The 26,835-nt window shown below is 51.4% G+C and overlaps 2 protein-coding genes across 5 annotated transcripts in view; one reads left to right on the top strand and one right to left on the bottom strand.

Moving 5' to 3' along the window:
* Window positions 1-1,455: 1,455 nt before the first annotated feature.
* Window positions 1,456-1,977, bottom strand: LOC100405735 (ferritin light chain-like). The gene has a single exon (XM_035305078.3). It carries the CDS (start codon window positions 1,975-1,977, stop codon window positions 1,456-1,458), a length of 522 nt encoding a protein of 173 aa, XP_035160969.1.
* Window positions 1,978-9,956: 7,979 nt separating this feature from the next.
* Window positions 9,957-26,835, top strand: part of STEAP3 (STEAP3 metalloreductase) — a 38,840-nt gene continuing 21,961 nt past the window's right edge. For 2 of the 4 annotated variants that reach the window (XM_002749517.5, XM_078327959.1), the window contains exon 1: window positions 9,957-10,011. Coding sequence is in view for 2 of the 4 variants with exons in the window: in XM_035305079.3 (XP_035160970.1) it covers window positions 16,831-16,852 (22 nt within the window). In the remaining 2 variants the exon portion in view is untranslated. Of the gene's footprint in view, window positions 10,012-16,578; window positions 16,853-26,835 lie in introns of those variants that run through there. The other 2 variants (XM_035305079.3, XM_035305081.3) reach the window with 2 other exon arrangements.

The following is a 26,835-nucleotide window of genomic DNA, read 5'->3' on the forward strand; positions in this document are numbered from 1 at the left end:
GGGGGCACCCCATCCCCATCCAGCTGCCATCCCAGGGCACTCAGTCTAAGGCCACTGCATTTGCATGCTATTTGCATAAATCTGCATATACACATATTCCCACTGTGTCTTGTAGGTAATTATTACATTTAGGCAGCTCTGCATTCTAGGAAGGGGCACAAGCAGAGATGTGACCTCCTGAGCTTCATGACAAGAAGCTACTCGAAGCTCCTCTCCCACCTCCAGTGCAATGTCTCCCATGGGGCTGTCCTGTCTTGTGTTTGAACCCTGCTCTGGGGCTCCTGTCCACTGCCTATGGTGGGCACCATCAGAAGTTCCTGTTAATTGGGGATGGCAGAGTCATGATATCGCTACTCCTCTCTCACTTCTCAGCAGTTCTAATTTAAACCAGATTAGAATCTTCCCACTTGGTAGTCTAGTAGGGAAATTAGAGTTAACAATAGTTTATTGGCCAGAAGAGAACCGTAACATTCCCAACACAAAAAAAAGACACATGTTTGGAGTGAAGCACTGAAGTAATGCTCCAGTTACCCTAATGTGATCATCACATATTGTATGCAAGTATCAAAAGATCACATGTACCCAAAAATGCATACAGCTATGATGTATCAATTCATTTTTTAATTGATGTTTTTCTTAATTTCCTGCGCAGTGGCAGAATCACAGCTCACTGCAGCCTCAACTTCCTGGGGCTCAAACAATCCTCCCAGTTCAGTCTCCTGACTAGCTGGGACTACAGGCCCTTGCCACCATGCATAGCTAATTTTTTTGTATGTTTTTATAGAGAGGAGGGTCTCCTTTTGTTACCTGGCTGGCCTGGAACTCTGGGCTCGAGGGATCCTCCTGCCTCAGCCTGCCTGTTGAGATTACAGGTGTGAGCCACTGGTTCTGGCCGATATATCAATTGTTTTTAAAAAGGATTTTCCAGGCTTCACTGCAACTTCACCTATATCAGGTGTGAGCGGCCCTCATCTGCAGAGACCTGAGGCTCCTTGGATTGTTTGGGATGGAGGCCCAAGAAGGGGGAAGGTCTGGGGTCTCAGCCAAGCTGGTGCTCCCCAAGGAATGAGAGTGACCACATGAGCTGGAGCAGAAAAGGGAGGAGAAGGGTCCCCAAGGACTGAAGCCCCCCAAGGGGCTTCAGGAAAGAGTGTGGAACTGAATGGCAGAGCTAAGGGAAGACTGGGCCTTGTATCCATCCAAATCAGGCCCTCCAGCTGAGTTCGGGGCTGAGGGAGAGTGCAGTCTCACTCCGGCCATTCTCCTTCATCCCTCAGGAGCTTCTGAAATCCAGGGATTTTTTTTTTTTTTCTTCAAATAGCGTTATTTCCATTTGGTCCAAAGCTTGTTAGGGTCGTGAGAAAGCTGTCTAGTGACTGGAGAGAGAGGCTTAGGCAGAAGCCCTGTTATTTTGCAAGAGCCCTTCGGAAGTCGCTAGGCTCAGCTGGCTCTTAGTCATGCTTCAGAGTGAGCCTTTCGAAGAGATGCTCGCCCAGCCCACCCTGCAGGGCCGGCCAGCCTGCGGAGGTTGGTCAAGTGGTCACCCATCTTCTTGATGATTTTCACTTCCTCATCTAGAAAGTGACTCTCCAGGAAGCCACAGAGATGGGGGTTCGTGCGGGCAGAACCCAGGGCATGAAGATCCAAAAGGGCCTGGTTCAGATTTTTCTCCAGGGCCATGGCGGGTTCCACGGAGCCCAGGGATTTGCCCCACTCATCTTGAGCAGGCTTCTTGATGTCCTGGAAGAGAGCGCGGTGGCCACGCTGATTTCGCCTCTTCGGGAGACGCTCATAGCCCTCGCAGTTCTCCTCGGCCGATTCGCGGAAGAAGTGGTTTACGCCTTCCAGAGCCACATCATCGCGGTCCAAATAGCCCAGAGAGACGCAGGTGTAGGAGGCCTGCAGGTACACATTGACCAGGCGGATGATGGCTGCCTCCACATTGGTGGAATAATTCTGACGAATCTGGGAGCTCATGGTTGGTCGGCAAGAAGGAGCTAACCACAAAAACGGTGTTAGCAGGTCCCCAGAAGCAGGAGGTGGCCGAGAAAATGGTCCCGGAGATTGCAAGTGGAGAGAAAATCGGAGAGCGGTTGGAGGCTGGAAGAAAGAGTCCCGGGATCTGTTCCGTCCAAACACTGTTGAAGCAAAAGACAGATCCGCGGGACTGTGGAAGGACAAGGAACCAAGGGCTCATAGGTGAGGGGAGGCGGGGAATTCAACGTGTGCAAGGCCTGCAATGCACCATCTGCACTTGGTTTACTCTACCTGGTGTTCCCATTTGACTGGTAAGAAAGCTGAGGCTCAAGATTCAAACCTAAGTCCTCGTCACTTCAAAACCTTGTTCTTTCTAGGTGTCAAAGTCAGTAGGTGGGTCTAGCAGCCACTTCTCTTCCTGGACTTGGCAGGCAAGAGACAGGACCTTGACTAAATTGCCTTTCTGCAGACTTTGCAGCCCCAGCCAGAGGCCTGCTGCAGGCCGCTGTTTGAACTTAATTAAATGTGCAGCCCCTGGCCTGGGCAGCAGGCTCCCAACACACAAGACTTACTGAGTCCCCTACCTAGACTTCAAGACACAGCCCTGAGACTCTGCCTGCCAGTTGGCCATTACACCCATCCCAACCTGGCATCTTCCTTTGTTGATTCACCCTCCCCATGGCTATCAGGGAGAACGTCTTTCCAGAGATGAAGAGCATCCAGACAACAGAGATGTAGCAGTAGAGGGTGGAAGTGTAAACAGACCCAGGGGTCTAAATCCTGGCTCTGCCACTTTCTGAGCTATGTCACATCAGACGGTAACTTAACCTCCTGTGCCTCAGTTTCCAAATTCAAAAACAGGGAAAATATAATATGACCATCAAATGAGCTAATACAGTCAAAATGCTTAGATCAGCATATGGGATGTATGTAACAAGCACTCAAAAACATGTTAGCTATTATGATTAAACAAAGACGCATACCTCCTAAAATCTTCTTGGGCTGCTACTGCCAGCATGATAAAGCCTCGCTTCTCACCAAAGGCAAACCAGGCCTCTTGTCATCTGCCATCTCCCTCCCCAGCCCCATCTCCCGAAGTGCCTCCTCCCTTGCACAGGACAAGCCCTGTTCCTAGCAACTCTCAAAGCAGCCGGGGAAGTTTCCAACACCAAGATCTCAGACACCTCAAGCTGGCAAGAGTGTGAGGTCCAGCAAGAAGAGATATTATGAGTCGGCCAGCCATGGGGGTGGGGCATAACCAGGTTTCCTGATTCCCAGACCAGGATGCCCACAACACCCACTGTTCATGTAAAAAGAGGAGGAGGAGGAGGGGCAGCTGGCATCTTGTGCCCACCTGGGGTTCCTCCCTGTGGGAGAGGGGAAGGCCAGAGGAAAGCAAGTTCCCTGCAGGTTTCTCAGAGAAAAGGAGAGTTTAGATCATCACATAGGATAAGGAAAAAGACCTTTCCCAAGGGGGAGTAGCAGAGCCTGCCTGGAGGTATATTTCCTTTTGGAACTGGCTTATTTAGTAGTTGCCTTCCTCTCTGAATGCCCTTTCTTTTCCTTTCAGATAATCTGACAGACTTTTAATGAACACCTACTAAGTACCCAGCACTTTCCTGGGAACTTAACTCTTACAATCATCTGAGAGTTCTCAGACTCAGTGGGAAGTGAAATTTGAACCAGGTCCATATGGTTTCAAAGCCTGTGCATGTTCCTTTATCCTATGGAGGCCCCCAGAAGCCAAGGTCTCACCTCTCCTCTTCCCTGGAGGCCCCAGACCTGGCTAGCTGTGGCCCAAGATCCTTGAGGGAGGGTCGTGAGCCATTATCTCCCTTATCTTTCCTTGCAGGGACTTGGCTTCTCCCAGCCTGCTATAACCAGCATATGCCTAAAGATGGCTCTGAGATGATGGCCCTCTGTGTGTGTGTCCATGAAATCAGGTAGTACACCAGATAGAACCAGATTCTTGGTGACATGCCTGATATTCCACAGACCTGCATCCAGGTAGACACAATCAGTGGCTGGGATAGCTTGTAAGATCTTGCCTAGGCAGGCCGGGGAGCTCTGTGAGGAGGGTTTGGGAGAAAAACCCCCCGGTTCATCTCCTTGCATGGATCAACCCTGCTGGGCCTTCACACCAAGCTGGTCCTAGTCCTCAGTACTGAGTGATCACCACAGGTATATAAGCCACAGCTCACAGGAGCCCTCCACCTAGTGGGTCAAAGGTAGCAGAAGATCTGAGAGGTAGGCAAACCTGGTCCAAATCCCAGATCTGCCATTTCCTCACTGCATGATGCTAAGGAAGTCACTTCCTCATCTGAAAAATGGGGCTGATCCCACCCATTCCGCAGGGTCTCAGTGGGGATTGAAGGGGGATGATCTCATTGTAGTACGGTGCCTGTCCCAAGTGCTTCAGCAAATATCATTTCCCTTACCTTGCCTTGAGGGCCAAGGTCCAGGAAACAGAGAACAGGACACATATCCCAGCTCCACAGGGTGGATTTATCTCCACTTCTGATCAGTGTGCTTTCGGATGACCTTGAGGCCAGTGACTTTTACACCTCTCCTATGCTGAGCTGGGCTGGGACCTGGCTGGGACCTGCCTCCCCTCAAGCCAAACATCAGCTAACACTTGTCTTTCCAACACCCCTGCTGTGCTGAGTGAGCGCCAGCCACCTGTCCTATCGTTGCTGCCCCAGGCTGTGTGTGGAGAGTGGCTTGACAGGGAGGACGGTAACCTGCACTCCAGATGTGTTGAGGTGGGGTCTGGAGGGCAGGGAGGAAGCAGGGAGGGGCACGGTGTGAGCATCCTGTGCAGATTTCCTTCCAGTGGCCCCCAACGGATTGGGTTTTCCTTTCTCAGAAACTCCTGGCAGAAGTCCAAGGAGGCCTCTTTCTCCCAAACCCTCTGTCCTTGGCTCAAAAATCCAGCAGAGGACGTGCCATGACCATGAAAGGTGACAGCAGTCAAGGGGAAAGAGGGCTCTCTTACTGGAGTGCACAGAAGTTTCCTATTTATTTCGCTTACACGGTTGGCTTTTTCCAAAGGCTGCTTGGGACAGCTTACAACAAACAGCTTAGCAATAAGGCTAGTAGAAAATCATGGACTAGGGGAAAGAAAGTAGCATTTCAATATATTTAATAAAAGTGATTTAGTCGTGAACATGTGCCTGAGTATCCTACCACAGTAAAAGGGGAAATATGATCAGTTAAGGGAAAAGAGTAAACATATTAGTCCTGTTTGTTTTTGTTTTCTTTCCTGGAGCTTTGTGTAATAGGCACTGAGTGTTGAACAGGATAGGGTCATTGACTCCATACTTGTAGAAATTCAGAAAATTATCAGACTATTTGTCTCATAAAGATCTTTTAAGAAAGCGAAGACTATGATATTGTCCTGCACCCTGCTGAGGGGGAGTGTCATCCAGTTCTAGGTTGCTGTGAATCTACCTTGTTGCAGGTGTTCATGGAGTAGTGAGTTTCCTCGGTTGTAACACAGACCAGCGCTTCTCAAACTGAAGCGTGTATACAGTCTCCTACGGGGTCTTGTTAAAGTGCCATCCTAATTTGGGAGCTTTGGGGTGGGCCTGATACTCTGCCATTCTAAAACCATCCCAGGCCATTGCGATCACCACCTTCCAAGCAGGAAGGGGCTGAAGCCCAGGCATCTCCCGTCATCTAGTAATGAGTGCCTTTCTGATCTCCTCCAGCTGAAAGGCAATGCAATGTTATCACAGACAGGCAAGAAGAATCTCTTCCTTGGCTCGGTAAATGCTTCTGGGAGGTGCTGGGTCAGCTTCCCTCCATTCTGGTTCACCACCTTGGTCTAGTTACAAGCCAAGACCGTTGATCATATACAAAAGTTTAAGCACCTACTATGTGCCAGGGAGCTCCCTCACAAAGATGGCTAGTCCTGCCCCCTCTACCCCAGCATCTTTTATCCACTCTCCCTTCAACAACTGCCTTTATCAATGCTCCCTTGAGCCAAAACAAACAAATAAAAAGCAACTTCCTAAGGATGGAATTCTTTGGTTAAGGATTAAAAAAAAAAAAAAAGCAACTTCCTTTCACACCTTCTCCATAGTCTTGTGCTGGCCACAGTTACATCTCCCTGTGGATACACAGGTTCTCATGACGCAGAGCTCAACTGTGCTCCTCTCTAGAAGGCTCATGTTTCAAGACAGGACCGGAAGGAGGACAGCCTTATGCTGCAGTAGAATTCCAAAACCTGGGGTGCAAGGAGATTTGGTGTGTGTATGTGGAAGTGGGTGTCCTCATGCCCCATAAGCCACGCTTTATAATGCTGTGCAATATTGGCTCACAGTCATAGGCGTGGAAAGTGAAGTTGTAAGTTTCAGTCCCAGGCCCCAGCACCCCTTTGCCAGCTGGCCTCCCCACTCCATGCTCTCTCCCACCACCTGCCCTGCCTCAGCTCTCAGCGCTGCTAACGTGCTTCCACCTATCAGATCATCATGATGACAAAGGCAATGCCTCCATTTGCCCAGAAGGCAGCCTCACCTAGGGAAGAGCTTCCTACGTGAGGCTTTGCTTTTGCTGGGGGCAGGCAGGGACTTTTGAGCAGAGGAGAACCACGATCTGGCAAACATCTTGAAAGGTTGGCTCTGACTACTCTGCCCTTAGCAGAGAACCCCAGAACTTGGAGGAGTTTTGCAACACCTGGTCTAGTCGGGAGAGCATCAGTGGGGAGCAGCACTTTCCTGGGGCCACGGCCCGCCGTGGCCTGGCTCCTGGCTAAGGTTGTCAGAGCACATCATGGCACACATCTCATTTTTGTGAAGAATTTATTTTGTGAAATGGATCTGCTCTGTCCCAGCCTACAAATACTGGATCAATCCAAGAAGCTGAGGGTGAACAACATCCCTCTCCTTTCTGATCAAGTAAGAGATAAATCTAGATTTTTCTTCCTGGATACTAGTATCTTCTTAGCCAAATGGCTAGCCTTGTATTCAAGGAAAAGGGCAATCCCAGGGGCTTTGTAAATTGAATATTCAGCAACTCCAGGTGAAGACATCCCTAAGTACATGAGCGGAGCACCCCTCTGAATCAGCTTTGCACCAGCTGGGGGACATATAAAGAAGGAGCGAAGAGTGAGCAGGAGCTGTGGGGACACTTCTCAGAGATGCTAAAAGAAGCGAGAAAGGCTGAGAACAGGTGTGCGTTCATGCAACAGGTATTTACTGAGCACCTACTATGAGCCAGGCAGTGCTCTAGCCATTAGAGATACAGACCCGAATAAAACATAAAAATCCCTGCCCCAAGAGGAGCTCGCATTTCTATGGGAGAAGACAGTTACTGAAAAACAGACCTAAAAACTCTATAGTGTTCAAAGGTAATACAGGCTATGGGGGAAAAAAGAAAAGAAATAAAGCAGGTACATGGATGAGGAATGGGGGTGATCAGGGCGGGCGGCACAGAGATGATGACCTTTCAGCAAAGACTTGAAGGAGGTAGGCAGGGTCCCTGGGGATGCCTAGGGTCCAGGCACAGGGAACAGCAAGGGTCAGCATCCTGTCAGATCTATCTGAGGCAGGACTGAGTGTGAGCCGAGAGAGGGAAACAGAAGATGAGGGTGGAGAGCAGGCCAATCACACTGCTATTGCAAGGACTTTACTTTTGCTGGGGGAGGGGGTGAGTTTTGAGCAGAGGAGAAATGTGATCTGGCAAACATCTTAAAGGATGGCTCTGACTGCTCTGCCCTTGGCAGAGGACACCAGAGTCTGGCTCACTGAAGGTGCTCAACAAAGCTCAGCACATTGCAGTCCCCCACAGAGTAGGAAAAGGCTCATCTGCTTTGGGGAAGTTGGCCCTCAAGTTTCTGGAAACACTAACTCATGGCAGGTGAGATGAGCTCACACTCAAAGCCCTCAGTCCAGGGGGCGGTGGACAGAACAAGCACGAAAGGCTGACAGCATGGGTGGTGCGCTCACTGCCAAGGTGTGTGGGCCCAAGTAGGGCATTCTCTTCCCTCCCTCCCTCTCTGTGGGAAATTTCAGGCCCCTCAGTTTTTTCCAGCAGAAATTCATGTTCCTTTTAGGATAATCCTCTATAAGCCTCTGCCCCTCCCTCTCTCTCTGAGAGCCCCATAAAAAAAAGTCTCCATCTCTCTCTCTCTCCATCTCTCTCTCTCTCCATCTCTCTCTCTCTCTCCCTCTCTCTCTCTCTCTCTCTCTCTCTCTCTCTCTCTCTCTCTCTCTCTCTCACTCATGGAGAGCCCCATAAAAAGACACTGGTTCCCAGGGATTGTTCCAAAGATGCTTGGAAGACCTCTCAGTGTTTGCATTTCCCGAGCTTGGCTTCCTCATGCTGTCCCTGGGCATTAAAGGAAGGATATTCAGGGATCTCCATTAGCAGGAGAAGACATCAAAAGAACAGCTACTGTGGTGGGGAGGGGAGCATGCTGAGGGCACCAGAGGCGGCTGGGAACTGGGAACTGGGTCTTGTCTTCTCAAAGTTTACAACCCACTGCAGGGGCCACTCTCCAGCCCTGGCACCCTAAGGGCAGGAACCTCCACTGGGCACCTGTGTCCCCAGCACTGGAAACACTGACTGGCACGCGGTGCACTGTGCATATTAAATGGATAAAGGACCTTGAGAACTGCCACAGGTGGTGTTGCCCTGGGGCAAGGTGGGAGGGAAAGTTCTTGCAAGAGAAAAGAGAGATTCTGGCCTTGGGCCCTAGAGAGCCAGGAGGAGGGTATTAGGCAGGAGGAAAGCTGTGGAGGGGAAAGCAAACAGTGCCTGCGGGTGGGTCTGGGGGGGGTGGGGGTTGGGGGTGGAGGGAGAGGCCCTCACTGCAGCACCCACTCCACAGGGAGACCAGAGCTCTGCCTCTTCCTCCCCACCGAGCCCTCTGGGGTCCAGTAGTGGGGCCTTCCCTGAGGCCCAGCCACTCAGGGAGGCCTCTCTGGCCTCCAGGAGGCTTATCTCCCCGATAGAGGCTGACTCCCCAGAAAACAAGATTCTTAGACTTTCTAAAAATAACCTGAACCTCCTTATCAGAGGCTAACAGAATATGCCTCCCCAGGAATACTCTAGAAAGAGTACCAGGAGTCAGGAACCCCCACTCAGCCTCCAGGAATCTGAGCAGAAACTCCCGGTCTACTCACCTGTAAAGAGAATACCTGGGGGCAGCAACTGTGACCATAAGTGAGACAGGGCTTCAGACCAGGGTGCACACCTAAAGAACGGTGCCGACAGACAGCCTCACCTACTTACAAAGCCCAGTCTCACTGCTGTACTGTGAAACCATCTGCATTGGAAGTGGAGAGGGCAGCGGGCAGTGCCCCAGGGCAGGGGGATGCCTTGGGGGGAAGGAAGGGACGGGTAGGGTTTCAGAGCCCAGAAGGCCTAGACAAGGAGGCAGCTCCAGGAGAAAGGTGCCTGCCATCCCGCCGGTCTTGGAATCTGAGGACTGCTGGGAAGGGTCAAAAGTCAGCCTAAGGGGGAACAAGCGACAGAGAGAGGCGGAACCGCCATGGCCTGGGCACAACCTTGTTGAGAGAGAAGGGATCCGGACCCAGTGTGGGGCCCTGGTCTCTTCCCACCTGAGCTGACCTCTCAGGTTATAAAATGGACAAGGATTCGAGGTGCTCCTCAGGTTGAGAGAGGGGACCTAGAGGTCACCCTGGCCTCGGCGCCCTCCCTTGCCGGGTTAAGAGGCTGTCCCGGAGTTCTGCTCACTTCAGCTGCGTGCTGGGCACTGCAAATCAGGAAGTGGCGGGCTGGCTGGGGACCTCACGCCTGGGGCCGGGGAGGAGGGTGGTTGGACGCCGCCACCGCTGCCAGGGCTGCAGGGCTGGACGGGGAGAGGAGGGCCCGGCAGCTCCCGATTGCGGCCCAGGGGGAGGTGGCCGAGCCGGATAAGCTGTGGCGGGCTGGCGGGCGGCCACCTAGTCTGCAGGTCCAGCCCTCCCTGGCGGGTGGGGCGCGGGAGAGGAGGAGCCTCGGGCCGAGCCACCGCCTTCGCCGCGGGCTTTCAGCTGCCGCGGTTGCTCTGAGCTGCGGGCCGCAGAGGTGAGTGACCCCTTTCCCGGTCGCCGCGGGGCTGCGGGCTGCGCCTGGTCCCCAAGACGCCCTCCCGGTTGCACCCTGCGCCCTCGCCGCGCGGAGCCCGGGTGCCGCCACACATCTGGAGGCGACCCCAGTCCCCTGGACCTAGCCACGTGCGCCAGGCGGCAGAGAAACCGGGTGCCGGCCCCCCCCCCATCCCCACCCAGCGTGCTTTCCTTCCCTAGGCGCGGAAGCCTCTTGCGCCACGCAGGGTGGACAGGGCCGGCGGCGACAGTGGCGGGGAGCAGGCTCCGGAGACCGAGTGCAGATGTGGACGCCCCTCCGGGTGGCCCCGGCTGAGTCCACAAGTCCCGTGTGCCCCACGGCTGGGACTCTGGCCAGCGGTCCCAAAGGAGAGCTGGCAGCTGTGGGCGGGATCTTCCAGACTCTTCCTTGCCTGACTTCCCAGTGCCTTCGCAGCCTGGCAGGGCAGGGGCAGGAGCAGGGGCTGGGTAGGGGCGCCCGACCTCAGTCCTGAGGAAGAGGCTGACTTGACCAGTCCCTGCCTCTACCCGTGTAGCTCTTGCCTGGCAAAGTTCCCCCTCCTCCTCACTTCCCCGAAATTTGGGGACAGGCTGCCCGGAGAGGTGTGGTTGGAACTTTGGTCACTCTGGGTAAATGAAAGGGAGGGTGTGCTCGGCTAATATGCCATTTGGGGGCCAGGAAGCCAAATCTGTGGGGAGAAGCAGGAAGGGTCCTGCTGGAGCCCTGGCAGAGGGCACAGAGAGGCCTCCCAGGTATCCAGGGCCACCTCAGAGATGAGCTCCAGAAGTAGGGGTTCTGGAAATATCCCCAGGGAGGTATTTCTGTCCATCAGAATGCAGCCATAATTTAATTAACAGCAGACATTCCCATTTATGTGTGTCAGGCATCTTGCTAAGGGCTTTGCACACAATATCCCTGTTAATCCTCACAACAGGAAGGCACCATGATCTCTTGTTAAAGATGGGGAAACAGCCTCAGAGTGTCCACGTATTTTGCAAGGATACACAGCTAGCAAGTTGCAGAAGTAGGATTTGAACCCAGATTTATCTGACTTCAAAGCCAAGAGGAATTTACCGGTGGGGTGAGACAGGCTGTGTCCTCAAAAGGATTCTGGTAGCCCCAAGAATACAGTGTTGGGGGCCAGAATGTCCACAAAACCAAAAGGTCCCACCTGGGTATGTCCTCTCAGTCACCTGCAAGGTTTGTTAAAAAGAAAGATGCCCAAGTCTCACCCAAAGCTGACTGAATTAGCCAGGAGCACCTGGAGGACCCAGACTGTGTCTTCTCATCTCTGTCCCCAGTGGCCTGCACAGGGACTGGCAGAGGCACTTAATCAATGCTGATGGGTAAATGGCCAGAATGGGGTAGATGGTGTCACTAAGGTCCTGAAGGGGCTTGAATGAAACAAGTGGCCTCAGCCGGGCAATCTGGCAGAAGGTATGGAGGTGGCACAGGCTGATCCTGGCCTCAGAGCCAGCAGGGAGCTCAGGCAGGGCCGCCTGCCCACCTGGGGGTTGAACAGCCTTCCTCAGGTTTGCTGAGGTCCCCAGGACCAGCCCAGGTCGAGCTGGACCACACATGTGCCGTCTCTAGCCTAGAGATATCAAGCAGGTAGGTTCGTCTCCCATTTGCATCTCCTGACCTTGGCCCACAGCCCTTCCCTCCTTGGATTTATCAGAGACCAGGGTGCTGGGTAGGGTTTCAAGTGGTTAAAAAGTGAAAGTTTCTGAGTGAAGTCCAAAGGTGCACACCTGAGCACTGGGTGGGGCGACTGCTGCTGGCTGAGTGCAGGGAAGAGAATCTGGCTTTGGAATCAGATGGTCGAGTCCAAATCTCAGCTCCTTACTCCATGGCATGAAGCCCTCAGCTCTCCAAACCTCTGTTCATCCGTAAAACCTTACCAAGGGCTTCGAACGGGATATCCCCATAAAACAAGGCTGCCTGCCTTGTGTGTGAAGTGCTGAGTTTGAGGAGTGCAGTAAATATCAGATCCCTTTCTTCACCTCAGGTTTGTGCGTTAACCAGGCCCAGTGCTCTACCAGACCAAACCACTGGGTTTTTAGAGAAGGTAACTGAGGCCCAGAGAGTGGCCTCCAGGTTCCGTGTTCTGTGGCAGAGCTGGCCTTAGCTCCAAGCCCCGGGGTTCCCAGCTCAGTCTCGGCTGATGCCTCCCAGTGTCGAGATCTGTGCTGCCTGCTGCATTCCTTGTCCAGCTGCAAATGAACAACTGCATGGGCTGGGGTAAGGTTTAGGCAGGCTGGGGCAAGGAAGGAAGCAGGCCTTTCAGGGAGTCGGGCTCCCTGGTCTTCCAGCTGAGGCTGGGTCCACTCTTTCCCATCCACCCATTGTGCATAATGCCCAGGTCTTCCCGGGCTGGGCAGGCCTGAACTGAATAGGTTGAGCACTCCATGAAACTGCTTTCTAGCATCTAGACCAGGGAGGTGCCTCTTGCTTTAAATTGAGGATGTTTACCAGTTTAAGTAGTTATTACAGCCAAAGGCCAGCTTGGCTCCTTTCCTCCCTCTAGGGGTTGGGGGGTGTGTGCCTCTTTTTCCCATCCTACCCCACCCCTGCCAACTCTGTTCCAATTTGGATGGCTGTGGAGATTACAGGAACTTGAAGAGGAGAGGGGAAGGGATCTAGGTGGTTTTCAAATATTGGGCTGCAGAAGTCCTACTTCCTCCCATCTATCTTCTGCAGCCGGGCCCACTCACCTGTCCAACACAGCCTTCCACAGGTCCCAGGCCTCTGTGCCATGCCGCACCACCACCCTCCCGCCTGAAATGCCAGTCTTCATACCTCACATTCAGCCTCCCATATGCCAGCTCCCAGCCAAGGGCTTTATCTACAGGAACTCATTTGTACCTGGAGACACTTAGGAGGTTGATAGTGTTATTCTCCCAACCATGTGACTTTCCAAGTACCTATGGACCCCAACCTCTTTTTTCTACCCCTAACCTGAGATTCCTAGCCACTAACTAACAGCCATATTCGCCTGTCTAAATTCTATCTCATTGTTTATTCATTCAACAAACACTTACTGAGCACTAACTTTGAGCCAGGCACTCTAAGACCAGCTGAGTCCTGCTTCTGGCAGGATGAGTGTCACTGTCATTAACCACCCACAAACACCCATGCTGTCTGCATACTTGTGAATCTGAGTGAGGAGGCCCAATGGGGGGTGATGCCCAGGACCTATAGCTCATGTGAGCCAGGATACAAAACCAGAAACACGCCTCCCCTCACCCACTAAGCTGGAGGGTTCAAGACTGTGCCTGCCATCAGGGCTGACGGGCGACTGCTGGTGGATCAGAAACGCTTGCATTGCCACTCAACTCAAGGGCAGAGTGTGTTCCTCTTCAGATATGACTGGGTCTCATGAGCACTGCTCTGAATGGGCCAGGCATTGGTTGCTTCACTAAGAACACTGTCACTGGAGAATTGTTCCATACTCAATTCTTCCCAATCAGTCTGGCTTCTGCATGCCCAGTTACCTGGCAGTGTGGGCAACAGGTGAGCACTGAGTGTTCTGCAACCGGCCAGTGACTTACTCCATCTTTCCACTTAATGAGAGCCAGGTGGGAGTTCAGCAAAGAGCACATGTTTAAGCCTTCTTATGAAACACGTAAAAATAATACTGCCCCAAGATTATAAAGCAGACCTTGGCACATGTAAAGAGATTTGGGGTTGGTGAATGGGCCCACTAAGCTTTATTTGGTGGTGTCAGCTGTCTCAGTTTATGTGTAGACAGCAGGGCTCCCAAAGCCAGCATGCTGGAGTCTGTGAGGGAACATTTCTTTCCATTTCTTTCATTTATTTATTTATTTATTTATTTATGACAGAATCTTGCTCTGTCACCCAGGCTGGAGTGCAGTGGTGCCATCTCGGCTCTCTGCAACCTCTGCCTTCTGAGTTCAAGCAATTCTCCTGCCTCAGCCTCCAGAGTAGCTGGGATTACAGGTGTGCACCACCACGCCTGGCTAATTTTTGTATTTTTAGTAGAGACGGGGTTTTGCCATGTTGGCTAAGCTGGTTTTGAACGCCTGACCTCAGGTGATCAACCTGCCTTGGCCTCCCAAAGTGCTGGGATTACAGGTGTGAGCCACCATGCCTGATGGCTTCCCATTTCTATAAGCATCCAACTGGTGGGGTAGCTGGTAGACTGTGGGGAGCAGTGTGTGATTTTCCTGGTGGGCTTGAGAAGGTAACAGTATACTCCCAGTCAGGGTGAAGGTCTCTGAAGGTGAACTCTGGGTGCACAGCTGGAGGATGCAGTGGCTGTGAGCTGGGCCTTCCCATTGAGGTCTGGCCTACATATTGCCACAGCGAGCTTGCTGGCATCCGAGGGGGGTTTCTGGGTGACCACCCAGGCCTGCATGTGGGTCAGTACTACACTGGATGCAGTGGGTCTTGAGAGGACCCACCACTGTCCATCGAATTGCCCCAACCTGGGTGTGAGGCCAGAACAGCTGTGGGAAGCCACGCCAGGCCCTCTGGAGATGGCCCTCTCGCCCTTGGAGATGTCTCCGGATTGGCCAGAAAGAAGGTGGTGTCTGGAACTGGAAGGGAAGGAAGCAAGACAGTGCTGGGGCTGGCAGCCAGAGATCAAGGTGATGGGCCAGTGAAGGGGTGGGTACTGGGGAAAGCCCTGCCCTCCTGGTGTTGCCAGATCTGAAGGGTGGAGGTTAGGAACTGCATCACTTATGCTGGTGTGAGTTCCAGTGGGGCTGCTGCTTGTCCTCCCGTGAATTCTAACATCTGGTGTGGCTGTGGGGCGGTGCTGAGAGGAGGGGAGGTCCTGAGGTTGAGGAAGCTCAGGGTGCAGCTAAGGCCTGAGAACGCCAGAGCGCAGGTGTCACAGCTGACCTGGAGCCCTCCAGGAACACGTACTCTCCAGCTCCTGTCACTCAAAAGTAACAGAAAGGTTTGCTTTCCCCAGATGTGGTTTCCTCACAGAGCAGCTTCTCCAAAGGGATCTGGAGATCCCCCGACCCCAGCAGCTTTGATAGGGAAACAGAGTCCCATCCACCCAACACCAACACACTGAACCAGAGACTCTGGGCCTGGGGCTTCCCAGAAACCCACCCACTTAAACTGCCCAGGCGATTCTGGTGTTGAACATTTGAAAGCACTGCCTGAGATCCGCTGGCTCAACAGGTGTCTACCAGTTTCACCTAAGCAGAGCACGATATGAGGGCTCTGAGGACGTGCAGGGGTGGAAGGCACCTAGGTCCCTCCCTCGGCTAGCACGCCTGAGTGACCACAGAGAGCCTAGAGTAGCAGAGGAGCCACTTGCAGTGAGTGGCCACAGCAGAGCAGGGAAAGGTGCACACAAGAGCAGTCGTAAGGAAGACATGTGTTTGGGTTTCACATTCAGTGTTTAACCATCAGAACAGAGAGGGAAAGCAACCTGCCTAAGGTCACACAGCTAGCACATGGCTGGACTGGAATTCACACACAGCTCTGTCCAGCTAGGTCCACCAACTAACACAGCTGCCTCTCTGAATTCAAAGCAGGGAGAGATTGTTGGGGGTGGGGGGTGGGGAGGATGGCAGGTGCCTTAAGTGTCCAAGGGCTTGGGCTGGATCTTAAAGGAAGGGGGATTGGGATGGGCCAGGAGGATGTCAAGATTTGAGATGGAGGGAATGCCATTGGCTATGGTGGGGGGTGGAGTTGGCAGGGACTGGAAGGAGGGGTAGTGGAAGTCAGTCCCTGCCTACTGGCCTGTGCTGGACTCCTCAGAGATTCAGGAATCTAGCCCTGCCCACAGGAGCTTTCACTCTAGCAGGAGACAGGACACCAGAGAGCCACAGCAGTCAGAGAATAATGAGGCTCTGTTCTAGTGTTTGGTGATGATATAGGAAACCTGCCCAGAACCTGTTTACCAGATGCTCAGGGATACTTAGATGTGCCCTATTCCAGAAACATTAGGTTCCAAACAAGTTGAAATACAGAATACGTTTGTCCCTAAGAACGGACTTGGTGTAATTCACTTTAACAATACAAAAGCCTCCAAACCTCCAGCCTCCTTTGAGGTGCTGATGGGCTTCTGGGACCTGCTGAAAAGCCATCCCCAGCCAGAAGAAACATGCCTGTGTCTTCTTCAGCCCCCGTCCATGCTTCGCCCTAGAGACAAGTGCTGTCATCTGTTTGTGGGTCTGTCTGTCTCCCCAGTGTGAGCACTGACAAGCAAGTAAAGATGACAATGAAGCCTTTGTGGGCACCAAATGCTGAGAGCATTATTACTAAGCCAATGGCAGCCATGGTGACTGCAATAAATTTCCCCCACAGAAATTGATAAATTGCCACTTTCTGCAGCCATTGTTTGCCTTTGTATCCCGAAGAGTAAACACCTCTCTCCCTTTCTTTCTCTCTCTCACGTGTGTGCACACATTAGATGACATTTATTCATTTTATGCATCCTGGGTTCTACTGGTCGTCCCACCTCAGTTCCTGTAGTAAAGAGACTTGAGTCTGAGCCACTAATTATCACCAGTGAGGTTTCCTCCCCGAGCAGGAAACAGCAGGCCAGAGCTGCGCTCTCTCAGTGCACTCTCCAACCAAGCATCAGTCACCACTCCCAGGCCAGTCCCTGTGGCCAAGAGCTGGCGTGCAGGCTGGGGGGAGGCAGCTGGCTGTGCAAGCCCCGGCAGGCTCCTCACCTTTTGAGAAACCAAAAATCGGAACCAAAGCCAGGCTGTCCCGGTTGTCCAGGTTGGAGACTGAGCCAGAAGAGGTACTCGCCTCACAGTGAGGCTGTCCAGTTACCTGAGAGCCTCAGAACCTCCTGTCAGCCAGATGTCATACCAGCCTGCTGTTGGTAAGTCTTTCTCTAGGACGCAGATCCAAGGTGGCAGGGGTCCTGTTCAAGCCCCTCCCACCAGCTCCCCAATCCCATGACCCCTGGCCTGCTGGAGGGTGCCCCTCGAATCTCCATGAGGTCCGATGAACTCACATCTCCCAGAGATCTGTATTGCCTTGGGTTGCCTTGCACATTTTTATACTGCAAAAAGTGCAATATAAAATGGGAAATATGTATCATCTGCGCATTTTCGTGGCCCACTTTTGAAGAAGGGAAGTCCAGGTTATTAAGTTAGGGGGCTTTTAAAAGTAAAGGGTTCAAGGATTTGTCACACACAGTTAGTTGCGTGTGTGTATGTGTGTGTGTGTGTGTGTGTGTGTGTGTGTGTGTGTGTGTGTTGAGAGATGCTAATGTTTCTGATGCATTTCTGTGGAATGCAGGCCTAATGGGAATTGTCAATTTTTCTTATGTAACCATTTCTGCATTGGTTTATCACGGAACTGCTGCTGCAAGTAATTGAACCGGATTTTTCTAGAATGATTTGAAAATCTAGATGTTTGTAAAAAGCTCTCTAAATTATTCATCCACTTTTATTTTGCAAAGTGGTGTGATGATAAACTGTTTTCCATCAGACTAAACTTGCGCGCATGTGTATTTCTGTGGGGACTGGCTTGAGTGTGATTGAGCTTTCTGTATTTTCTTTTGTAGGAACTTCTCAGCCTTCCTTTTAAAAATACAATAATTTTTGTATAATGATTCCAGGAAGTATTACAAGAAATATAACAGTAAAATATTGGTAAGAGTCCATCAGAAAGGGAAAATGGCCACAGAGAAAATAGAAATATACCAATTAGATGTGTGTGACTATAACCGAGCTTTTCAACCATGATTTCAGACTGCTGTCCTCTGTCCTCTCTCCCCTCAGGTCAGCTGTGGGAGGCTAGGGGTGGGATAGTAAGAGGGACCTGGGATCAGTTGGGGCCTCCTGGACCCCTAAGCCTGAAAGCCCAGTGAGAATGAAGCCTGGGGGTTCTGGGGTAGGGGCCAGCTCAGAATTTGCAGAAACAGCCTGAGAATGAGAGGCTGGAAAGTGTGAGTTGGGGCAGCTCAGTGAGGAGACAGAAAACCTACAAGGAAGGAAGCAGAAGACACCAGAGCCTTGTCCCAGCCAGGTGACCGGCTATTACTCATGTCCTGAGCAACGAGCTACAGGCCCTTGCCACCCCAGACACAGTTCAAATGCAGGGACTGGACGCGACCAGGGCACAGTAGATCTGGGGCAGGCAAGAGCCAACTCGGGGCCCGGAAGAGGTCCTTTAATCTCTCTGGACCTTAGTTTTCTCTTCTGCAAAGTAGAAGTAATGATAGCCTTCTGCAGGTCAAACCCTGTGCGAACATCCGCAGGCAGGATCCCTGACCTCGCCTCACCTGCACTTCGCTGCATTTGACTCCTGATTATTGCAGCTGTGCCCATGCCAGGCACTTGCTAGGTGCTGGAATATGCTTGCCCAGCCCCTCTCTGTTGGGGAAGATGGAATTCATGCTGTAGGGAAGGCCTGGAGTTTCTACATGAGGCAGTCACGGGGTGGGGGACTTCCTGAAAACTTATTTGCATAACATGTGCCCTGCTTTTAACTTATATTGTAAATTTCAGACCCATAAAATGGGAAGGACCTTGTAGAAGCTGTTATTCACTTTACCTGCCTGGGAAATGTAGACTGTTCCTATCTAAGGGTGTTAGTTTTAATATTAATATTAGCATGGGGAGGGGTGATGGAGATGATGGGGAGTAGGGCCCCCCACCACCTACCCCCAGGACCTCTAAGGGAAAGTACACACTGTATGCTAGTTGCATCCTGTTACGTGTGCTGCAGAGCCAAGGGGCCAGAGGTGGGAAAATTAATTCTACCTTGTAGAGGCACTGGGCCTTCCTGTTGAATTTCACTAGTTTCAGGGAAGGTACTTTTCAGGCACAAAGATTAAGCCTACAACCTAAGCAGAAAGAAAGCAAGAGCTCTAGGTAGGGAGTGGCCAGAGGCATAGACCAGGCAGACCCAGGTTTGGAAGGGCCAAGCAGACGGCACATCTGCCAATGGTAGCAGCTGGGCCTTACATACTCTGACACCCCCACCTAATGGAGACTGGGCAGACCCCTCCAAATGGTTGGTTTGCCCTGACCCCGAAGCCTCCTTCCATGAGTACCTCCATACCAGGCTGCACCTCAGTGCACCTTTAATCTGATGCTTGAGCTTCACTTTGACCAGTAGCAGTCTCTTTCTTAATATTTATTTCCAGTGTTTAAAGTCATCTGTGCATCAGTCCTCAGTGTTACTAAGTTTATCAAATAGTGAAATGCTTGGCCAGGTCTAACAATGTCACCAAGCTGCAGAAGGGATTAGAAATTCATAGTATTATTATGTCATCACTACTGGGCACAGAAGAGCCCCAGCTAGGTTCTAGGGAGAACAGCTATTACTCACAAATACTCCCCTCCCAACTCACAAATAATCTCCTCATTCAAACCACAAAAATTTATTGAGCACTTACTGTGTGCCAGGCCCTGGTAGGTGCCAGAGGCACAGAAATGAGTTTTCTATTGGCCCCCATCCAATGAGGTGACACACAAGAGAACCAGTGTATGCAGCCAATGGTAATGTGACAAAAAGTGCAAAGTGAGTCCCAGAGTGTGAAGTCCTCCCTGTCCTAGACCCAGGTAGAAGCCAGGAGCTGCTCCCCAGGCTGCCTGGACCAGCCCTTTGAGCTCTTGGACTCTTGCCAACATCCATCAAAGCTGTTGTGAAAATCAGAGCTCTTGCAAAAGTTGGAGCTGGCCCATGGTGGATGGTTGGGAAGTGGCTGCATGACTCTCCCCATGCAGAGCAGTTAGAGGGTGGAGACCAACTTCCAGTATCTCTGGAAATCCAAAGAAAGAGGTCACTGAGGGGCAGGGGAGGGTTTCCCGGAGGCTTCCAGGAAAAGGCAGTGCAGCAGCTGAACAAACCAGGAGAAAGTGTACATCTCCAAGCCCAAGAATCAGGCGATGTGAGGTAGGCTGGGCTCTGTGGCAGACACCCTGAGCTGCCTCCATGTGTCTTGACTAACTCTGCCCTTTCCTTACCCCCATAGCTCCCCCTGCCCAGGAGCAGTGCTGAGGCTCATCCCTGATTCAGCAAATCCTATGCCATAACAAGGGGAGTAATGGGGGCAGCCACAGCCCACAAGACCCACCAGTCCCAGGATTTGCAGCTCCAGGTCTCCCTGGAAAGCAAGAAACCATCCAGCTCCAGACGCTGAGACTGCAGATTCAGCTGCCGGATGGCCTCCAACCTGGCTGGATTAATAGGCCCATAGGGAGCTGGCTGCCCCCGCAAGCCCTGGGCAAAGTGAAGCCCTCCTCCAACTCCACAGCGCCTGGTCATGACCTCATTCCAGCACTTTGTTCCTTCCTGCATTGTGTAGCTGGCCTTTCTCCTAAGAGCCTCAAGAAGGCAGGTCATCTTTGGCCACCTGCATGACCCCGGCACCTTGCTCGATGCTGGGTACACAGCAGGTACTCTGGGAAAAATGAACAAGAGAATTTCTCAGAGGAGGTTTGGCAGGACAGACCATTGCATAAAATTGCACAGGGTGTGTACTGCACACCTCCAGAGGGCACTTTCCACAGGGATTACTATGTAAATGGCACCCCCTGAAGTTGTGCAGCATGGGGACCCTAGGGCTTAAGCATGCCCCATTACCCTCCACCGCTGCTTCAAGCCCCTGGTCTTGGTGCTGACTGCTGGGCTTTCCTCTTCCCCGTCCCAACTAGCGCTGACCACCCTCTTTCCCATACCCTGGCAGTGGGTCGTAATGAACTGTCCCAGTGAGCAGTTCTCTCAGGCTGAGCTGTCAAAGCATGGTAGTGAGAGATTCCTAGATGGCAGGCAGGCCATCTGGATTCTTGGTCGGCAGGAAACTCTGTCCTCTGAGAATGTCCTCCCAGTCAGGGTGTTAGGGGGCTCCTGGATCCCCAAGATTTTTATGATTCCCTAGAACTGCTCTTCTCCCTGCAGTGGGCCTAATGACCCACTTGTAGCTGGGAAGTGGTCCCCATGGGGTTTGTTTCATTGGCTCAGTGAACAAATGCCACAATGACTCTGACTGCCTTCTCACCTGAAAGACCCAGCTCTGGGCGGCCAAAGGGTGTGCAGGGACAGGGCATATACATGTGACCCTCAAGACCTAGAGGAGTGCAGAGAGAAAGCATGGATATGCAAGCCCCCATTAGCAGGGTGGGCTTTCTGGAGGAAGTGGGCTGGGAGCTGGGCCAACTGTAAAGACCCAGTCAAAAAAGTCAAAACTCAGTTGCTCTTGCATGCAAACGATTGGTTAGTTCATTTGCCGCCTTCATAGCATTTTCCTGAGCACCTACTGCAGTGGTTTTCAAAGTGTGGTCCCCACACCAGCAGCACTGGAAATTATGGATGTAAATCCCAGCAAAATGTTTTCATAGGTCCTCCAGGTGACCCTGATGCAGCTCAAATTTGATCTGATGTGTCCTAAGTGCTGGGGTTTGCAATAGTGATTTTTACTCAATTCTCACCCTGAGGAGCTTGGAGTTGGAGAGAAGATAGACAGGAGAGAAAAAACTGCTGTCAAGTGAGATGGATTGCTCTGGAAGGCCATGGAGGCAGAGGGGAAGCTGCTGTGGACTTGATCCTTGCAAGGGAAAGTGGCCCAGGGACCCCAATGGCATGAGGACTATCCCTGGCAGGGAGCCAGATGTTGGGACCAGCATCCCTAGAGGGCTAAAGGAGCCCAGTGCCCCAGTTCCCAAGCCCTGAGCAGTGGCCCTGAGCAGCAGGCCCTCCTACTCTTCCCTCTACCCCAGATTTCCTGCTTTGCTCTTCCCCATTCTTCTTCCCATTCCCGAGTCCCAAAGAGTAGCAGGTCTTTTCCTCCAGTTGTCTTGGGGAGAAATGGGCGTGTGCCTCCAGGCCATTATCTTGGAGCACATTTTTAGAAAATTTTAAAGTGAATTTTTCCATTAGGCAGAAAACACCATGTATTGATTTGGGTGCATCTATTTCTGCTTTACCCAGACAAAACGATTTACAAAAAATCCTAGAAAGGAATAAAATGAAAAATGAGTAAATTTAACAGGCCCGGAGCATAGCAGTTTGTCTCAGGTAATCCTTGCCTGATTACCTGGGATGAGGAACATCACCCGATGGTGCAGATGAGGAAATGGGGCTCAGGAAGGTGAAGTGACTTGGCCAGGCCACCAGCTAGCAAGTGGTCAGGTGGGATATGAAAGCCACCCCTCTGCTGGGCCCTTGCTGGCTGGCCTTGCAGTTTAGTAAAGTGACTGAGCCTGAATAAATCCAGAGTGTTCTAACGTTTTCCTGAGCCCATGTCCTGATGGCTGCATTGTGGGGAGCGGCCTGGCCTAGTTCGGGAAGCTCTCAGTGACCAATTATGGCTTCAGCTGTGTTAGAGAGTTCCAGGGGCTGATATGATCCCCTGCCTACTCAGGGAAGGGATGGCTTTGGGAGGAAGAGAGACCTCATACCCCACTTAGCAGATTTGCAGCTTTGTGCACATTTCCACCTGCACATCCTTCTATAAACCCGCAGCCATGTGGATGAGTAGCAGATGGTACCTCCCTACCCCCACTGAAACACATCTGACCCGGGAGCTGGGGGGATAGATCTCAGACCCCAGCACTTGGCACACACACATGATCCCACAGACCCTGGAATGGCTCTCTGCTTGCATAGATGGCAAAGCAGTAGCTGAGTGAGCAAAGGCCAAGAGGACAGTTTAGCCCAAGGCACCAGCTTTACTACAACAATACGTGATGGTATTGATGATATAAGCCTCGCTTGTCCAGAGGTCATGGGGCTTAGGAACCTCAATTATGTGGAAAACAAACAGGAAATAACTTCAGAAGGCTGCAGAGCCACTGTGTTAGTGCTGTCTTTGTGTTGCTTTAAAGGAATACCTGAGGCTGGGGAATTTGTAAAGAAAAAAGGTTTTTTTGGTCCATGACTCTGATGGTTGGAAAGTTCAAGATAAAGCATCTGCATATGGGGAGAGCCCAGCCTGCTTCCACTCATGACAGAGGCAAAAGGAAGGCAAACATTTGAACACTCTGGATTTATTCAGGATCAGTCACCTTAGTAAACTGCAAGGTCAGCCGGCAAGGGCCCAGCAGAGGGGTGGATTTGCATCCCACCTGACCACTTGCTAGCTGGTGGCCTGGCCAAGTCACTTCACCTTCCTGAGCCCTATTTCCTCATCTGCACCATGTGTGCAAAAATCACTGCAGAGAGAGGAAGCAAAGAAAGAGAGAGTGGAGGGAGGTGTCAGGCTCTTTTTAACAAGCTACTCTCGAGGAAACGAATAGATTGAGAACTAACAGAGTTCTCACTTGCTCCTCTGCCCGCCCCTGCCAGGGAGGGAATCCATTCCCATGCCCTGAACAACTCTTATTAGGTGCACCTCCAATATTGAAGATCAGAATTCAACGTGAGGTTTTGGGGGAACAAAGCTCCAAACCACAGCAGCCACCAACGTTAGTGTCACAGTATCCACGCAATGACCTAGGCTCATGGAGTCCTTAAGCTCGCCTCCAAAACACAGTTACTCTTAGTTTACACACCTAGTAGCAGTCTGCTGTATCTCAGTTTCCTTTTATATTTTAAGTAACAACGTTTTAAATAACTTTATTGAGCTATACTCACTTACCGTGCAACTCGCCCATTTAAAGTATACAATTCATTGGTTTTTAGTGTATTCAGAGCTGTGCAACCATCACTATTATCAACTGTGGAATGTTTCCATCACCCCAAAAAGAAACCCTGTGCCCGTGAGCAGTCACTCCCCATTTTCTCCAAATCCCCCATTCTGGGAACCACTAATCTACTTTCTGTGTCTATTGATTTGCTTATTCTAGACATTTATATAAGTGTAATTATGTCATGTCTGGCCTTTTGCAACTGGCTTCTTTCACTTAGCATAATACTTTCAAGGTTCGCCCCTGTTGGAGCATGGATGCGTACTTAGTACTTAGTTTCTCTTTATGGCTGAATATTATTCCATCGGATGGAGAGGCCACGTTTTGTTTAACCATTCCTCAGCTGATGGACATTTGGGTTGGTTCCACTTTTTGGGTATTTTGAATAATGGGTGAAAATGTTTTTGAGTGGATATACATTTTTCCTTCTTTTGGATACACCTAGGAGTAGAGTTGTTGGGTTATAGAAACTCTGTTTACCTTTTGAAGAATTCCCAGGCTGTTTTCCATGGTGCCTGCACCATTTTACATTCCCAGCAGCAGTGTAGGAGGGTTCTGATTTCTCCACATCCTCCCTGTCTTTTAAAAAGAATTATCATTGTAGCCATCCTAGTGGGTGTGAAGTGGGATCTCATTGTGGTTTTCATTTGCATTTCCCTGAGGGCTCATGATGCTGAACATCTTCTCATGTGCATTTGTATACCTTTTTTGGAGAAGTATCTTTTCCAGTCCTTTGCCCACTTTATACTGAGGTGTAAGAGTTCTTCAGAAATTTAGAAACAAATCCCTTATCAGATACATGGTTTGCAAAACTCTTCTCCATTCTGAGTTGGCATTTCACTCTCTTGATGTTGCACTCTCTCGATTGCTTGTCAGGAGCAAATTAGCAGGACCTGGGGGCCTTTAAGAGGCAAGGAGGCAGAGAGACCATGCTGGCAAAGTCCTGATGATGAGAGAAGAGGCAGAGAGCCTATTCAAAGGCTCTGTGAAAACATAACATGAAGCCCAGGCTGGTTGGAGTGATCCCTGTGGTGCCGGATGAGGATCTGATTCTGTTCGGCATTTTGGAAGGATTTCTGCCCCCAGAGGCAATATAGTCTTCAGTGGTGTACAGTCAGAGAGATGCACAGAACCTCTGCAGTGTGCTAGGCATGGTGTAGGGTTCTGGGTGCACCTGGAACAAAGCACAGCCATCTTGCCCTCCCAACGCTCAGGGAAGTGGGGTGGGGGGTGGACAATGAGCACATGAAAAGAAAGACCACAGGGGAGGAACTCCCAGAAACATCCCAGCCACAGAGCAGTGCCTTGGGTATATACAGCCCTTGGCTACTTCATGCTCTTGAGGGAAAATTGGTATTTTCATTTTACAGATGAAGAAACAGGCTAGAGACTGTTTCTAACTGATGTGTCCAGTACTTCTGACTGACGTGAGAAGATACTCAGGGTAGACCCCAGACCCAGGTCTTTCCTTCCTCCCTCTCTGCAGGTTTTCAGTCTAGAAAAGAGTTCCATGCAAGAATTTGTTTTTTGTTTTTGTTTGTTTGTTTGAGATGGAGTCTCACTCTGTCGCCCAGGCTGGAGTGCAGTGGCGCGATCTTGGCTCACTGCAATCTCCACCTCCCGGGTTCAAGTGATTCTCCTGCCTCAGACTCCGGAGTAGCTGGGATTACAGGCACGTGCCATCACACCCTGCTAATTTTTGTATTTTAGTAGAGATGGGTACCACCATATTGGCCAGGCTGTGTGCAAGAATTTGTGTTTTCACCTGTGGCTTGCTCAGCCCTGGTGCTGGCTGTGGGCATGTATCATTCACCCAGGAACACGCACTGTTGACGGGTCTCTGCGCTCCAGCCCATCTTGGCTCCCCTTTGCTCAATGCGGGCCCCTCTTTCTGAAGTGCTTTTCTTGGACTCACTCAATCTGTCAAGGCTCAGCTCAGGCCCACCTCCTGCAGGAATCCTCTCAGTCCCTGCTGTCTCCGAAGTCAGTGCCCTTGACAGGAGACCTTGAACACTTCGGTCTGCTGCCCGGCCCTCCCACGAGTCAAAGGTCTCCAGGGTGTGTGTGGACCTCCCCGGGGCTTGTAAAGGTTCATTCTCTGAAAGCAGGGAGGACATACAGAGCCTCCTCCCTTGCATCTACATATGTTTACATGTAATTTATACCACATACAACATTATAGGGCACCACTGCAATACATTTTAAATGTATTTTACTTATAAAGAAATAGAGCAATAATAGGAATGTGTGCCCCCAAGTGTAATTTTACTGACCAGATTTAAAAAATTGTTTTTAATTGACAATAATTAGCCAATTTAATTAAAGTGTTGGCATGCACCTGTAGTCCCAGCTACTTGGTAGGCTGAGACAGGAGAATTGCTTGAACCCAGGAGGCAGAGGTTTCAGTGAGCTGAGATTTTGCCACTGCACTCCTGGTGACAGAGTGAAACTCTATCTCAAAAATAAATAAATATTTTTAAAAATTGAAGATAAGTGTGGGCTGCTTGAGGACAAGAACTGGGTTATTTTTCCTCTCCTTGCTCAGTCAGCCCCCACATGGGGGACATCCGAGGGACCCTGTTCTTGGCCTACAGGCTGTCCCTCCTCCATCTGGCTGCAGGGTGCCACAGCCAGCCTCTAATTGCCGGTGAACCCAGCACCCCCACCCACACCAACCTCATAGCAAACTCTCCGTAGCCATAGACTGCCCTGGCCACCCATGTCTGAAAGGTGGTTGGTGTCCTGAAGAAGAGGACACATGGTTATGGATGTCATGCCACTAACCATTAGTGGCCTGCACAATAGCAGACATGAGCTGGCAGGCAGGCCCATGGGCCAGGCGTGGCTCCCAGCCATAAACACAGGCTGTAGCCCTGCCAGGAAGAGGGAGGTGACAGACAACCCTGGGCAGAGACCCAGAGGGGACCAGGACACCTGAGCCTCCAAGCAGTTCTATCCACAGCTTTGCAGGGAGGTGGGCAGGTCTTCGTGCAGGAGACAGGCCTCAGCCCACAGAGCCGCAATCTGATCCCTGTCTGCTCCCTCTCCAGTTCTATAAATAGAACCCTCAAAGAACCAGAGCCCAAACAGGGTTAGTCACACCCTCACCTCAGCCCACAGGGACAGGCCTCTGGGACTTCCAGAACGTGTACCTCCTGTCCTGCCCCCAGCCCCTGCCAGCCCTCAGCAGTAGGGTTCATGCAGAGCACCAGGAGGCAGGAGG

The sequence above is a fragment of the Callithrix jacchus genome, chromosome 6 (assembly GCF_049354715.1).
Source record: "Callithrix jacchus isolate 240 chromosome 6, calJac240_pri, whole genome shotgun sequence".
Classification (NCBI taxonomy): Eukaryota; Metazoa; Chordata; class Mammalia; order Primates; family Cebidae; genus Callithrix; species Callithrix jacchus.

Coding starts and splice junctions, on each gene's coding strand:
- LOC100405735 (XM_035305078.3), bottom strand. CDS start 1,977: ATGAGCTCCCAGATTCGTCAGAATTATTCCACCAATGTGGAGGCAGCC.